This window comes from Hemicordylus capensis, chromosome 6 (genome assembly GCF_027244095.1).
Source record: "Hemicordylus capensis ecotype Gifberg chromosome 6, rHemCap1.1.pri, whole genome shotgun sequence".
NCBI lineage: Eukaryota > Metazoa > Chordata > Lepidosauria > Squamata > Cordylidae > Hemicordylus > Hemicordylus capensis.
The window spans coordinates 11,643,408-11,659,485 of record NC_069662.1 but is presented as its reverse complement, the minus strand read 5'-3'; the positions used below and the strand labels follow the sequence as shown (position 1 = coordinate 11,659,485).

Sequence of the window (16,078 nt, the reverse complement as noted above, 5' to 3'; positions counted from 1 at the left end):
CGGTTCATGCGCGCATGGGTTGCTTGAGAGCACGTGTCAGGAAAAAGCTCGTTAGCCACGGGATCAGTCCCGGGGTGATTTGCAGCGTTAGGAACGACAGTCTGCGGACCACACCGCGATGTTCCTGCAGTACTATATCAACGAGGAGGGAGATCGAGTCTACACTTTAAAGGTGAGAAGCCCGGCCTTTCCGCCCCCCACATCTAAGGCCCTGGCATACTCAGCGTCTCGACCTGCCTCTTTCTTCAGCTAATCCTGATATTCCCATTTAGTTGCCCTCAGCCTTTCTCCTTCCCTGATATTTCTGTGAGCATGCTCCTTTTTGCAGAAGGTGGAGTTGTGGGTTAGACTGTGGGATTCATTTCCTGTGCCTTGATACCTTATCCAGACATTAGTATTGCTTAGACTTTCAATTTTTCTTTTTCTTAAACTGACTCTGGGCATGCTGATGGATCCTCATGGGAGTGGGAATGGCACTAGCTGGTGAACGTTTTAGGAGGAATGAGGGAAGTTCTCGAGATCAGAAAATAGGGTGTTTGGATCCCCGTTTTCTAGATCCCCACGTTTTTCTCTCCCAACGTTACATTTTTTAAAAAAGAAAAATGTAACTCTTCCTGAAGATTAGGAAGTGTGCAGTCACACACAATATGCCGTTTCCTACTAATATGCTATTTAATTATTTATTTATTTAAAATATTTATACCCCGCCCCTCCAGTGCAATACTGCTCGGGGCAGCTTACAACAATAACATAGATACAGATACAAGTAATAAAATTATTATTTTTTTAAGGTCAGATTAAAAACAATCAATCACACTAAACACATATTAAACACATTAAGGCATATTAAACATCATAAGCACACACAATCTAAATCTAACCAGCCTAAATAGAACAGTTTTCTCTTCTGAAAGATGGCAAGGCTTTGACCTAGGTGAATCACCAAGGGCCTGTAGATCCATTGGGAATGCCAAACTTGGGACATGGGTGAGGGGACACGCAGTTCAGGTTAAGAGACATCCTGAAACAGAAGGTATTGCTTGGCAGCTTACTTCTCTGGATGGAATGTTTCTCCTGAGTTTGCAGTGATCCCTGTAAAGACAGCAGGAACACAAAAAATATGGGAAGAGGCGTTAACGTCATTGCCAAGAAATTAGCCACAAACCCGGTTCCATCTGGAGTTTCATTTCTTTCTGTCTGTCTTGCATTTTTATTTATTTATTTAGTTTTAATTTTTTTTACATTTATATTCCGCTCTTCCTCAAAGGAGCCCAGAGCAGTGTGCTACATCCTTGAGTTTCTCCTCACAACAACCCTGTGAAGTAGGTTAGGCTGAGAGAGAAGTGACTGGCCCAGAGTCACGCAGCTAGTCTCATGGCTGAATGGGGATTTGAACTTGGGTCTCCCCGGTCCTAGTCCAGCACTCCAACCACTACACCATGCTAGTGTGCTGTCAAGTCAATTTGCCCTTTGTTTTTACCACCTCTCCTCTGCTCCCACCAGCTAAATTTGTTCTTTTACAACATGCTATAATAATAATAATGGTTAGGTGCCTTCAAGCCCACTGAAATGTGCTAATGTGATGTGGGGCAAGTTCTGTCTTTGTGTATGTGTGGAGGTTGGTTGGGGATACTGGGGCAAGCTCTGAGGAGCTTTGTGGTTTTCCAGGTTGGGATAGTCCTGCTGGGAATGGAATTGCTCACAACTTGCCCTCCCTTCTTCCCCCTGCTTTGCAGAAGGTGGACCCCTCTGGCCAGCCAACATGTTCGGCCCATCCTGCCCGTTTCTCTCCGGATGACAAATATTCCCGGCACAGGATCACCATCAAGAAACGCTTTGGCGTCCTGATGACCCAGCAACCTCGACCTGTTGTGTAACCTGCGTGCCTCTGCTGTCAGCTGGGACTGCTGTCTTCCATCGAGATGAGCTTCTTCCAAAACAGCCTCAATGAAGCCGACTCAGAAGCAGACCTACTTTCCACATTCTGTTTTATCTGTAGGACTTCTCCGGTGTCACAGCTAATGCTTTGAAATGTTTTTTTTATTTCCTTGATGCTCTCTGGAAGGGGAAAACGCCTGTATTGGGTGCGAGAGCCTGGATTCCTTCAGATGCACCTGTCTGAAATCAGCTGTATCATTTCTGGTTGCAAATAAAGTGAAATCCTCCATTGTTTTTTCTTTAACATAAAACTGCTAGTGGTGGTGGTGGAGCAAAATGCTGGGTCTAGCATTCTGATAAAACATTGTGTGACTTGGAGGTGTCATCCTCCCCCCCCCAATTGGGTTACATTGAGGAGGGGGCTTCTGATTTGAAAGGGAGCAGGAAGTCTGCATTATTTCTGAGCTCTGGCAAAGGGAGAGAGAGGAGGCTGGGGCAATGAAGATGTGATCTGTGTAGTCTGAATCTGCTTATATTTTATCCTGCTTTTCATCTAAGATCAATTCAAAATGCAATTAAAATCCATCACAAATATACAATGTGAGGTGTCATGGATACAGGAGTATGTGTATGGCAGTCTCCCCTGGACCTGGCAGTTCATTATGTAGTCCAGGCTCATTTCTCCAGAGGAAAAGGAGTAGAAAGAGCTGCAGATGGGCTTGGGCTGGCTCATAGTAAAGATGGCAGCTTACAGAAGCAGCCCTTCTATTAGTCTGCAGAGTCTCTAGCCCTTGGCAGTTGGTTAAGGCCAATGTTGCTATATTTTACTGACACTCTAAAGCAAAGAGCTCACAGCTTGGCAGTGGTCTCGCGGGGTCCTCTTGCATCTTCTCTTTGCTACTATAAATTCTTTTTGTCTGTAGTTTAAAGCAGCTTGACTACATACTTCGCTTTAGGAGGCAGTACATAACCAGTCCAATTTGTGTCAGTATTATCTGAAGGAGAGTGGTTGCTTTGACCAGGAGTTAACATGCTTAACAGATGATAAAAATATCAATTCCCACTACTAGAGAACATTCACCTCTGGTAGCTTTCCTCTAAGGCGGGTCTGAACACTTTCTGACTGAATGCCTGAGTTCAGCCGCTGTATAGAAACCTGGTTTTGCTACCTGCCTGGGATTACAGGAGTGGGTTATGTACCTGGGAGGCCACACAATGTGGCTGCTAGGCAGTATTTAGCCAGTGTCAACAGGAAGCTGTCATATGCTGAGTCGGACCATTGGTCTATCTAGCTCAGTATTGTCTTCACGGACTGGCAGTGGCTTGTCCAAGGTTGCAGGCAGGAATCTCAGCCCGATCTTAGAGATGCTTCCAGGGAGGAAACTTGGAACCTAGATGCTCTTCGCAGAGCAGATCCATCCCCCAAGAGGAATATCTTACAGTGCTCACCCTTCTAGTCTGCCTTTCATATGCAACCGGGGCAGACCCTGCTTAGCTAAGAGGACGTCCTGCTTGCTACCACATGACCAGCATAGCCAGGCCTAAGCTATTAAGTTTTATTTTCCTACTACAGCTGGGAATTCATATGAAGCTCAGACCCTTAGTCCATATACTTCAGTACTGCCTATTCTGACTGGTAGCAGCTCTCCCAAATTTCAGACATGGGTCTTTTCCAGCCCTACTAGGAGTTACTGGAGATTGAACCTGAAACTAGCTGTTTGCCAAGCAGGTGCTCTACCACTGAATTATGGCCCTATCCAGGAAGGAGATCCTGCACCCCTGATTTTTTCATGTTTTATACTCCTCCAAACCCTACCCCCACCCCCCATTCCCCAGATCAGAGGATAAGGCCCAGTAATTTTCATCCCTGGCTATAACATGCTTTTCTAAATAAGGTATCTTTAAAAAACTTGGGCTTTGCCAGATCTTTGCAGAAAAGGACTTTTGGAATTGGTAAGCGCTGTCAAGAACATGCCTTCATTTGCAGGGAACTACCAAACATACTCTCTGTTGCTACAGAGATTATGGTTGTGGAGGTACACAGAAATGACATAAGATATCTGAGGACTGGGAAAACCTGTACATGAGTTATTCAGATGAGCTCCCCTCCCTTATTGCTTGGTGTGAGTCATGACATGTTTGCATGAGTATGGTGTGCTTAAGGTCCTAGAAAAGGCTCTTTTGTGCTTTAAAGTCCCCAATGGCCTAGTCCCAGATTGACTTAAGAACCATTTGCCTCCATAAGAATCTGCCCAAACACTGAAATTATCTTCAGAGTCCCTTCTCTGCATCCCTTCGCCATTAGAGGTATGGCAGGTGGGCACAAAGGACAGGGTCCTGTGGGATGTCCTGAGAGGTCTGCCTGCTTCCATCCCTGCATTTTAGTCAGCAGCAAAGACATGCTTTTATGTGTCCTTTCAGGATAGCTTTAAATAAATCAGCATTTTATTAGGTCACTATTCTTTGTCATTATGGCCAGTGTCAGTAATATTGGTGCTTTATTATCTCAATGTGATTGTAAATGTATAAACAGCATTTGGTGCTTTAAAAAAAAATGGGAAAAGCCTAGTAATAAATATCTGGAAACAGGCAGACAGAAGAACCCAGACAAGGAGTAGATCTTTCTCTGTCCTTCCATGTACCCTAATTTTCATTGTGCCATAAGTGAGTGCTGCCACCCTGTCAGAGCCCAAAGGTGCTTTGGGAGAGGGGTGTTTGGCCACTTGGTCCATCAGATGTGTTTTCCTGTTGGTTTCCACTCCTGTTTCCTGTTGGTCAGTAGACATGCAGCAGGAATTGGGAGGGGTAATCGTGTTAAGATTGCTCACACATGAGTTCTGTGTTTTGCCATTGTGTTACTTCACTCTGCTTCATTTCCTGCCTCAAGTCAAGTTTATTTATGGCTGATCTGAGCCAAGGGCAGGACAGCTCCTTAAAACGCCTCTTCCTTGCTCACATCCTGCTGCTGAAACTGCAGAAGTTGGGGAAGCCAGTAAAAGGGCAATAAACGGGAAGGCTGTCGCTGCTTGACTCTGAGATGTGGAAGCCAGAGTGGAGACCACGCATAGCATGAATTAACAATGCTCAGTGCAGCACTGTTCTTCTGGGCTATCAGGTGGGTGCAGCTGCCTTGCGGGCAAGAGTGCAAATGAGGGAGAGAGATATGTGTCCTCAGGCATGCATTCTGAGTGCTTGTGGTGGCATGCCAGAAGCGGAATCTAGCACAGGATTCAGGCATGCTAGTGGCTTGCTACTGGGTGGAAGCCAGCATATATGGACCTCCTTCCTCTGGACCATATGGAAAAGCCCAAAGATTGCCCGGCCGACAATGCTAACTCATGTTCCCCTAACACTCCAAAACCCAAGTGGCCAATATGGTACCATGACTCTGGCCAGCCTGCATCATTCTAACACAGAAGCCCTACCCCTTATTATTATTATTACATTTATATCCCGCTCTTCCTCCAAGGAGCCCAGAGCGGTATACTACATACTTGAGTTTCTCTTTCACAACAACCCTGTGAAGTAGGTTAGGCTGAGAGAGAAGTGACTGGCCCAGAGTCACCCAGCTAGTTTCATGGCTTAATGGGGATTTGAACTCGGGTCTCCCTGGTCCTAGTCCAGCACTCTAACCACTACACCACGCTGGCTCTATCAATTCCAGATGCAATTTTGTAGAGGATGTGATTACCTGGGTGCTCCGTCTATGCTCAGGGGGGCAGCAAAGATGGTGAGCGGTCTGGAAACTGAGGCCTGCTTCTGTGAGGGACAGTTGAAGGAGTTGGGTATGTTTAGCCTGGAGAAGCGAAGAGAGGGATATGATAGCCGTCTTCAAATATCAGAAGGGCTGCCACATAGAAGGTGCAGACTTGTTCTCTCTTGCTCATGACGGCAGGACCGATGATGATGATGATAATTAATACACTATTTGTTAGCCACCCCATTACAAATTGTTCTATTGCTTCTAGTGCTGGAACCAACAGCTTGAATTTACAAGGAAGCAGGCTCAGGCTAGACGCGGCATGATGAGGAGGGATTTCCTAAGGATAAGAATGGCTCCATCTGCCTGGTGCAGTGATGGGATTTCTTTTGCTGGAGATTCTCAGCCAGAGGCTGGACAGGCGTCTGTCAATGAGGCTGTAGCAGTTTCCTGCACTGAGAAAAAAGCTCTGGACTAGAGGCCCTTCTCCAGCTGCAATGTTCCATTCTTCTTTGGTATGTCGAAGGCCCTCCATATTAGCTCCCCCTGTAAAGGTTGTTGCCTTGCCATCGTCAATATGCCCTTCTTCTCCTAATAGTTCAAAATGTCGCCAGTATCAAGTCAAGAGCCGGACCTTTGGCAGAACAGCGACTGGGGAAGAGAGTAGTCTTTCTTTTGTATATATTTCGAGGAGAGGGATATAATAACTATTTGTTTCCTATACACTGGTGCTTATGCTTCAGTGTCTTCTGTCTGTGCTGCTATGACCCGCCGCGGGGCTAATCATGTAATCACATTGAAGCTAAACCTCTTTACACAGTCGTCCCTCAAAATGTGGGGGTTTGTTTGGAGGGACTAAATGCCCTTCATCCGCCTTCAGCCTATTCCATGGGGCGGGCCATAAGCTAAACTTCACAAGGTTTCCTCCTTTTTGGCTGTCAAATACTCTCCTCGGCCTCACGCCCATCCGTTTTCCGGGGGCTTCATTGCTGCCCCCCTCAACAAACGAACAAACAAACAAAACTACACCTCCCAGCAACCCTCGCGTTTTTGTAGCCCCCCCTCCTCAACACACGTTCCCGACCAACGCACACGCCACCCTCGGTTACCTCCCCCCACCACCCCTCAAGCCGCTCTTTGACGAGAGGCAAACCCCAGCAACAGTAGCCGCTATTCGCTTTCTGCGCATGTGCCAAGCGGAGGGGCGGGGGGCAGCGGGGGAGGATGAGGACAACTGAGAAGAGTTCTGCTCTTTTCCTCCCGCCCCCCTCCCATACTGGAGCCGGCATCTGAGATGAGCGGCAGTAGACGCGCGCGGGCAGCAGCTGCCGTCGCAGCGGCAATAATAACAGCCACCCTCGGCGCGCGCCTCTGAGAAAGAAAGAGACCGAGCGCGAGCCCCTTCAGAACGTTGGGAGAGCAGCCGCAGCGCGCGCCTCAGGTAAACAATTAACGGTCACTCACGGCCCCCTCGACTTTCTTGGGGGCTGTCCATGCCGAGGGTGGGGGGGCGGAAGAGAGAGACAGAGAAGGAGCTGCGCACGCGCAGTTTCAGCCCCCACGTCTGCACAGTGCATCGGGCGAGGTGGAATAGATACACCTGTACCCCCGTCTTCCTCCCCCTCCTCTTTCCTCAGTCCTACCCAGCACCCCTGCCACTGCAGGAGCTCTTGCACAGCACTCACGGCAGCTCACTCACTCCGGGTCTTTCAGGAGACCGACCTGCTTGCTAGCTAGCTAAAATGCTGGGACGTGTCCTTTCTGCCCAGGCACAGAGATCTTGCACGCCACTGGCACCATTGCCTTGCACGTCTTGCACGTCGCTGTTGTCTTGTGTGCCCTCTGCGCCGAGGGTCCCTCGCACACCTCGGGCCATGCCCTGCCTCCTTCGGCCTTGCTCAGCCTCATTCCTGTCATCCTTTTCCTTGCAGTGGACTTGTGTAGTCCCTCGGCTGCCTTCTGTGCGCTCTTTCTCCTCTCTCCCCCCCGCCCCCCCCCCCCCCCCGCCGCACCGTCCAAGAGATGTGCACACCATGGCGCTCTTGACAGCATTTCCAAATGGCATCCCTTGTTGCCTGAGGGGTGATAATATGTTCATACTTCTGTGCTCCCCTCACTGCAAATTCCTTTGCAGTTACGGTCTTGAACCTGCCTTAGTGCCTAATGGGATAACAGATGTGCACCCAAGTGTAGGGACTTCAGCGCTAGCACGTTGCATGCCGAGTGGCCCCATACAGAAATGACTCATCCTTGCAGTTTTGTGGGAAAGAGATACACCCATATACATATATTTGCTCTGTTTCTTCAAGGCTCTATAGGGAATGTACTGTATGTTCTCACATGCTGTCAGAGAGCTGGTGCATTGGGCCCCCTCTAACTGTTATCTTGCACTAGGCCACATCTAATGTTTATCTTCTCATGCCAGGACTTTTGAAAAACCACCAGGAGCCTGTGGAGCAATTGTGCATCCTTTACACTGACAACATCTTACAGGATAATCACGCTTTCTGTTTCTAAAGTTCTTGCACCAGGACGCTGGGAAACTTCTCCACCTTGTTCTGGGATATGAAGCCCCTTTAACTGTGATTTCTGCACCAGAAACAAAGGGATATTTGCAACAAAGGACACACTCTTTCCTTGCATGCTACATTGGAAACAAGTGGATTATGCTCTTACTTTCACCACGAACACTCTAGCCTTTTCATACTCCTTTGCAGTTCTTTGCAGTGAGACATTGTCTTCTATGCATTTTGCTGTGCCACAAATATTTGCTTAAAAACAGACATTTTCACAAGAATTTGTGAGACATCTTCTTGTGGGCTAACATTAACCAGGAGTTTGCTGTTTAGCCCTTGGGCAGATAAATATTACAACTTTCATTTGGATCTATAGTTGCTTATGGGAACAGAACGCTGACCTATTTGCCTGATAAATGGGAATCTTTGGACTAATCATCTATGAAATACTAGCCTGCAAAATCATGGGGTATCATCCTTACTCCACCTTTGGCTGTACTTGTGGAAAATATACCTAACAGCTATTGATGTCTAGATACCACGTTGCAGCAAAGAGTTGTGCATCAATGCTAGACATGAAGCTTTCTCTTGAGAGACAGCATCTGGTAACACTGTTGGCATCTGTGCCCTCTTGAGTGGTGGTCTTCCTCTTACTGCTTAGCCCTTCAGTCAACTCTTGGTTAAAGTAATTATTTTTTTTCCTTCCACATCTGTTGCCAAGATGGCTTCTGTACGGTTCATGGTAACCCCCACTAAAATTGATGATATCCCGGGCCTGTCTGACACCAGCCCGGACCTCAGTTCTCGCTCCAGCTCCCGTGTCCGCTTCAGCTCCCGTGAAAGTGTCCCTGAAACAAGCCGCAGTGAGGGTGCCAGTGACTTTTCTAGAGCAACCACGTCGCTGGCTACTGAAGCAGCTGAGCCCCCTAATGAGAAGACTACCAATCCCCACACAGATGTGGCTGAAGGTAGGTTGCCTTTGGCATGTTGAGTGGGAGAGGATGTATGCACCTAGGAAGCTAGAGCATGTTGTAGATCAGGGCTGCATGGTTTTGACCCTCCTGCAGATGTTGGACTACAACTCCCATCACCCCTGACTATTGGCCACTATGACTGGGAGACCGAAGTTGTGCATCCCTGTTGTAAATGGAAGATGATGACTTGTAGGGCTCTTGATAGTAGAAGACGACTTATGGATGTGTTGGGGATGCACAGTGTTTTTAGTAGTTTGTGGTCCTAGGGAGGAGAGCTGGTCTTGTGGCAGCAAGTATGACTTGTCCCCTTAGCTAAGCAGGGTCTGCCCTGGTTGCATATGAATGGGAGATGATGCATGAGCACTGTAAGAGATTCCCCTTAAGGGATGGAGCTGCTTTGGGAAGAGCAGAAGGTTCCAAGTTCCCTCCCTGGAAGCATCTCCAAGATAGGGCTGAGAGAGATTCCTGCTTGCAACCTTGGAGAAGCTGCTGCCAATCTGTGAAGACAATACTGAGACCAATGGTCTGACTCAGTATTTGACAGCTTCCTATGTTACTATGTTTTAACATTTTGGGAAGGATAGTTCAACTCCTGCCTGTACTGCAGATAGAAAAGGATCTCTTTTGTGCCTTGGAAAATGCAAGGTTGATGAAGGGGTTTGTCTCAAGTCATGAATGCCTTTAGTAGAAACTACTTTTTTTTGTAGATTTATTTATTTATTTATTTGCATGGCACTGTACTTTCAGACTGGATTTTCAGACTGGATTTTCCTGTTTTAGCTTTCTGAAATTCCTTGAAACGCTCTTGTCCTCTTGCATCTTGGCTTAATATATATGTCGGTCTGTCACAGAAATAATAGTTCACCTCCCAAATTTCCTGATCTGGGATTAGCTCTACAGGGGGCAGGTTGTGTTTTCTTCAGGCTACTGCTTCTTTTTTGAGAGTATTGGTGGTGTTGATCCATTCAGCTTTTCGAATCTCCCCTGTTTTGTTTTGTTTTTTGTTTTTTGTCTTCTGTCAGGAAATGCTGAGCAAGTCTTATGGGAAATGACTTGAAGATTTTCAGTTCCCTTAATCTTGTTGATTCCCTTGTCTAATGCATTTTTAAAACGGGGTGGGGGGGGCAGGTGTCTCAGAGGTCTGGTCTTGCCCAATCACCACTGAGTCAAAGTCACATCTTCTGTGGTGGGGTCTATGAATGGCAACACTGAACTCTCAACAGGCTGTGGTTTATACAATATGCACTCTTACTAACTGTCTTGTGACAGTTATTTCTCTCACACATGAATTCTTTTTGAATCTCAAAAATTAAGAAGTACATTGGACAAGTCTCTCTCTCCTCTGTGTGCATGTGTGTGTGCATGTGCACTCTCCTCTGTGTGTATGTGTGTGTGCGTGCGCAATGCATGCATGCACACACACACCACTCCTTTGGGTTGTGTTCGTAATGGAATGACTCCCCAATAGCTGAAGATGAAACTGAAGATTGTGCAATAATGAAGTGGGAGGAATGCCCTTGAATGCCTTCTTGCTCTGGAGGTTAGCCAAAGCCAGAGCTTTACAGTTTTGCGGATATGAGAATGTTGAGATTCAGGCAGGCATTTCATGGATAAGAATAAGATAAAGGGATTGTTTTAGCAGTAGAGTTGTGTGACCAAACCTTTAACCTGGTTTGTGTATGGTTGGTTGGTTACGAGTGTAACTTGTAAATGGTCCTTAGTCCTGACTCGTGTCAGGGGATCGGATGAGGGGTTTTCTGGCGAATCTTAACCTCTTTATTTGTAATAAGGATACTGCAAAATATTAAGGGTGTGATTCACCAAAAAGACCCCATCCAGTCCCCTGTCATGGATGCATCTCAAGAATGTTAACAAAATTTTGTTTTCTGTTCTATAATTAGCTCACTTTCCTTTTGCTTGTTAGTTGCTTTGAATATTCTTTAGTGAGAAAAGAGGGATATAAATGTTTCATAGTTTTACAAAACACGTCATTTCTAAGAAACTGTGCCTAGATTTGGGCTGTAAACAATTTTGAGATATCTTGAATTGTGAAAGTTGGCAAGCCATCTTTTTTCCTTGTTGACTTGCACAATTCTTGTCCAACTAAACTGAGCAGTGATGCATGTGCATCTGCCCCTCCCTCCTTCAGACAGTCAGCGTCTGAGTCTAATCCTTCAGTTTCCTTAAAGCATTTGTAATCTTCTGCGTATACTATGTTATTTGCAAAGCCCATTTCTCACATTCACTATATTTCCCCTTCCTTCATTAGACCCAGTTTACACCAAGCATGCATGCATGCATGCGTCCCACCCACTCCTTCCTTCTTTCAGGTCATGTTGACACTGTATGCAAACCCACGCTGTAAATATAGGCCATTTCACCATTGCCATGTTTCACTGTTAGGAAGGCTTTCTCTAATGGACTGACATGACTGTCCAGTTCCCCACCACTGGAGACCCAATGGAGCCAGGAAGCCTGTTTCCTTTCTCCCACATCTCCACATGCACCAGCATCAGACAGAGAAGATAGATTGTGTAGCCAGCCAGCCAGTGCCTAAGGGATTCTGTGTCCCAACTGCCTCTCTTGGTTTATCTCCTGGGAGATGATGGCTGTCTGTTTGCACTGGGAAACTAGTCTGCAGTGTTTTGTCCTTGTCATAATATAGGCGCTCAGCGGAGAGGCTGGCAGTGAAGCATTGGCTCCCCAAGGAGTGAGTGAGTGAGTGAGTGTGTAAAAGAAGCTGCATCCTAAGAGGACAGGAAAAACACTCTGTAGTCTTGCTTTAGCCATTATCCCCTTCAGTGTTCCCTCTAACAGAGATTCCCAGATGTTGTTGACTACAACTCCCATAATCCCCAGCCAAAGGCCATTGCAGCTAGGGATTCTGGGAGTTGTAGTGAACAACATTTGGGAATCCCTGTTGGAGGGAACACTGATCCTCTTCCACTTCCAGTATACGCTGATTCAGGTACATCAGTGCACAATGATACTTCTGTGAAAGGTGGTGCCCCAACCTGGCTTAATATAAGCGTGAGGAGATCCTTTGGAGTGACAAAACAAGGGAACTGCTTATTGGGGAGGGGGAGCGAAAGAGAATCCTGTGGCGAGCCAGGAAGGGGGAAAGACAGGAACTGGTGTGCCTCCAGAGAAATAAACAAATAAATAGGAGGGGGGAGGAGCGCTCCTCCAGTGAGGGCTGTGGGATTGCACAGAGGTAAATGAATCATGATTCAGTTCAATGGGCTTCTTTTAAATAAGTGACTGTTCTCTTTCCCTTCCCTTTGCCTTGTAGTAAATAAGTGGAATTGCACAGAAGTAAATGATTTAGTTCAATGGGCTTCCTCTTCAGTAAAGCGTGCACGTGAAGTCTGCTCTGCTGCACTCTCCTCCCCTTCTGTGTTGACAAGCTCAAGTTATATTGGAAACAAGCAGAGGAGGAGGGAGGTGTGGGGTTTGGGATCTGTGGGAGGAGAAGAGAGGAACGCTGTGATTTCTCCCTGCCTGTTTCTCTCCCCGCGGCGAGGGGGCAGAGGAAGCAAGCACGGGGGTGGGTGGAGGGGCTAAGAACTGTCCATACTGCAAAGGCTACAACACATGAAATGTGGGGCAAAGCTCCCTACAATGGAAAAAATACAGCTACTTTCCTGCAGCACTTTATACTGCACCAGCTACTTTCCTGCACGACGTTATAGGGGCATAATGCCTCAAAGAAGCCCAAAACAATGCATGGAAAATATGGATGGTACCCTAATGATAACGCAATTATCACAATGTCAAAACATGAACAATGCGGAGGGGCGCTCATTGGACACGTTATGAAACTGTTGCAACATGTAATCTAGAAAAGGCCCTGATCATGACCATACAGATTTCCTAGATAATAACATCTGGTCTGTTGAGCTTCCTTTGTTCTTTATACCAGATAACGATCTGTTCTCCTCCCCCATTTTTTCTTCCCGCCCCCCACTTTGATCCTGTAACAAGCAGCTCTTTTGCTCTCCCTGCCTACGCCTGTTTCATTTCATGTGCTCAGCAGAACCCCAGAGAGAGGAAAGCTGCTTACTCTGTTCCTCAGATGTGCAATGCAGCCCTCTATTCCTACCATTATTTTTTTATTTAAAGCATGTGTATGCCACTCTTCGGTTTTCCAACAGTCCTAGGGAGGAAGGTTCACAGTCCCTTTTCCTCCCCCTTTTCCTCTGCTGTAGGGATAAAAGATGTATTCAAAATGCCTTGAAAGTTAGTTTAACTTAACAGTTAGCTTCCACAACTTTGACAATATGTTCTTAGAAACTTCTGTTTGTTGTCCTTTCCCTTTAGCTACCTTGCAGAACTTAGATTAATAAATGCCTTTTGTGATGTATGCATGTAATAGTGTTGGATAACTGTGCACAGTTTGGTATAATTTTGCCTACCTCCCCGTACATTGCCTACAGTTGAGTGTCTTTCGATTTCCACAAACAAACTGAGAACAAAATGGTGGACTTGGAAGGGGCCCAGTGAGCTGTATAGTTAAACACTCTTTTCCAGGGTGGGGCATCCTATATACATAAAACAATCTCAGTGAATGCCCAACCAGACTCTAGAGAAAGGTCCTGTGACCTTGCTCTTACAGGTTAGAATCCAGAGATGCACACAGGGGAGAACCACATTCTTAGCGAAGATACCTAGCTATGTCCAGGAGTTAAAGAAGTGATATCTGCGACTGAAGAGTCATTGTTGTTCTTGTAGTTATACTTACTACCAAGGATTCAATTTAAAGAAGTGGCTTGTTTCTCTGACAGTGGGGACAATCACCAAGCAAAACACACGGTCTTTCTCAGTATATCTCAGTCAGTATATCTTTTCTCCCCCAACATATGGTCTTAGTTTTTCCAAGCTGAACCTCATTCAATTTGCCTTGAGACCTTCCCTCCATCTTCACAACTTTTTAAAATCCTCCCCAGTTCCCTTGAATTGTGGTGTTCAGAAAGGAACACAGTCCTAGTTTCCATCTTAACAGTAATAAAATCTATCCGTGAGTGACTCTGGGTTTCCTCTTTAGGTGCTGAGATCAGAAGCTGTCTCAAATTCTGTTGTTCTTATATCTCTATCCTAACACATTTGCTCAGGTGTAAGTATCTGCAATATCATTATAATATGATGCAGAGAGATAAAATCTAATTCAGTTAGAGGGCCCAATTCCCCATTCAACAGATTGCTCAGTGGACCCACGTCCATAATTTCCATTCTCATGTCAATTTCTTTTCAGATAACTTAGTGAACAGCAGTTTCCAATGCTCATGACTCATCACACATTACAGGTCTTTCCCTGCTTAGGATAAACTCCAGAATGTGAAACACAGGAAAGGTGGGTTGAGGTGTGGGGAAAAAGAAGGTTTTTAACGAGGATTCATTGTCAAAGTAAATTGTCTTCCTTTTTCTCCTACCCAATTCAAGGAGCATTCAACTTGCTGCAAGGTTGCCTCCAAAATATATCAGTTGATTTAAATGGCAAGATGAAGTAATTTCAACAGTGGATCTTCCTGTAAATATATGCCAGTTTTCCATTTGTGGCTTTTTGGCCCTGAAAATGATTGAATTGTGTGGAATGCATTAGGGCTGCCTTGAGCTGTATCGGAGGCTCTAGAGGGCCTTAAGTTTGACACCCCTTCTCTAATGTACATGTAGTGCTGCAGTTAATGCAGTTAGGGTCAGGCCAGGCCCATAGTAAATGAGTAACTCTGGACTACTTCTGCAAGAATCAAGGTTACATTCTGTCTGGGCCTTGACTCTTAGGTGTACCTGTGTTTATCCGTATTTAGGGAGAGTGGGCATTTGGGGTGATAAAGTCCTAGCTGGACACATTCAGCAGGCCTCTGTGAATGTACTCCAGGGAGCTGATGTCCTGGAAAATCCTGTTGCTCTCCATTATGATTCTTGTGGGTTAGTAAGAACAGAAAGCTCATCTGTTGAAATCAGCAGTAATGTGGGCTCTTCCTGGTTATCTGGCACTTTCTGTAAAGGCTTGGCAACTTTGCTTGAGAGCTAAGTGGTTGATAGACAAAGAGCGTTTTCATATTCAGAATGCTAGTAGTGTTTAAAGTTTAATAAATGGCCAACTTTGGGTCTGAATGTGTACAAAAAGGAGAGATAGGCCCTTGGTCAGAAGGCTTATATTCTAATTTCTTAACCCTAAATCTTTTGTATGGTAAATATTTATGCAATGTCAGAATAACCTGGACTGGGGCTGGCCCAGTAGTCTGCACACAAGAGCCTGAGTAGTGCAATGGGTAGAGTTTATGCTTGAATGCAGGAATCAGATCTCCGTCTGGCTGTTATAACCTTGAGAAGGCCTCTCTCAGCCTAACCTGCCTTGTAGGGTTGTTGTTGTGAGCATAAAACACCACTCTGAGCTCCTTGGAGGAAGGATGTGTTGCATATATGACCAATACACAATACCTGGAACATCGACACTAGCATCATTCTGTTATTTTATGCCAGGTGTCCCCTATAAGATGAGACAAGTGTATAAGAATGTTGTAATGACTATCTTAGACAGTGGAACTTGAGTCACTTGGGAAATGTGAGGCCTTACTGTGAGTCATTTTTGTAAACACTATTTGCCAGTGGTGCTAGATATTATGGATTGGAGCATGCACACTTTCCTCTGGCATTTGTGTTGCATTTCAGTTTTCCTGGTGCAGAAAAAGTATGCATTGTAGTAATTAGAAAATCTTGGCCATGCAAAGATTTCAGATATAACCCATCCACAGCTAATATATTTCTCAAAGGTTTGAAAAGGGGGGATGGAGGGAGAGGATAGACATAAATCACATTGAACAAGGCCTATAAAAGGAAACAAAGTGCAAACATGTTTTAAAAAGAAAATTGTAAGGCCTGTGGCCTGAAAAGTGGGATACCCAATCTTTTAAATAATGAGTTTAGGGACTGATGTGCTGCACAGCAGTCCTTTGGACCAGCTTATAAACCAAGGCTGATGCAGGTTAAGCATTTTGCGATGACACATA

The 16,078-nt window shown here is 45.7% G+C and overlaps 2 protein-coding genes across 4 annotated transcripts in view; both read left to right on the top strand.

Annotated features, from left to right (window-relative positions):
* Window positions 1-31: 31 nt before the first annotated feature.
* NOP10 (NOP10 ribonucleoprotein) lies at window positions 32-2,167 on the top strand. The gene is made up of 2 exons (XM_053265607.1): window positions 32-172; window positions 1,737-2,167. Exons 1-2 carry the CDS (start codon window positions 119-121, stop codon window positions 1,875-1,877), a joined length of 195 nt encoding a protein of 64 aa, XP_053121582.1. The 5' UTR covers window positions 32-118; the 3' UTR covers window positions 1,878-2,167.
* Window positions 2,168-4,843: 2,676 nt separating this feature from the next.
* SLC12A6 (solute carrier family 12 member 6) overlaps window positions 4,844-16,078 on the top strand; it is a 61,227-nt gene continuing 49,992 nt past the window's right edge. For 2 of the 3 annotated variants that reach the window (XM_053265600.1, XM_053265599.1), the window contains exons 1-2: window positions 6,868-7,019; window positions 8,004-9,062. In XM_053265600.1, the coding sequence (XP_053121575.1) occupies window positions 8,816-9,062 (247 nt within the window). In that variant the 5' untranslated portion in view covers window positions 6,868-7,019; window positions 8,004-8,815. Of the gene's footprint in view, window positions 4,994-6,867; window positions 7,020-8,003; window positions 9,063-16,078 lie in introns of those variants that run through there. The other variant, XM_053265601.1, reaches the window with a different exon arrangement.

Excerpts from the sequence above, each read along its gene's own strand:
- NOP10 (XM_053265607.1), top strand. The coding sequence starts at position 119 with ATGTTCCTGCAGTACTATATCAACGAGGAGGGAGATCGAGTCTACACT. Across the intron at positions 173-1,736 it reads ATCGAGTCTACACTTTAAAG|AAGGTGGACCCCTCTGGCCA; the intron begins GTGAGAAGCCCG and ends CCTGCTTTGCAG.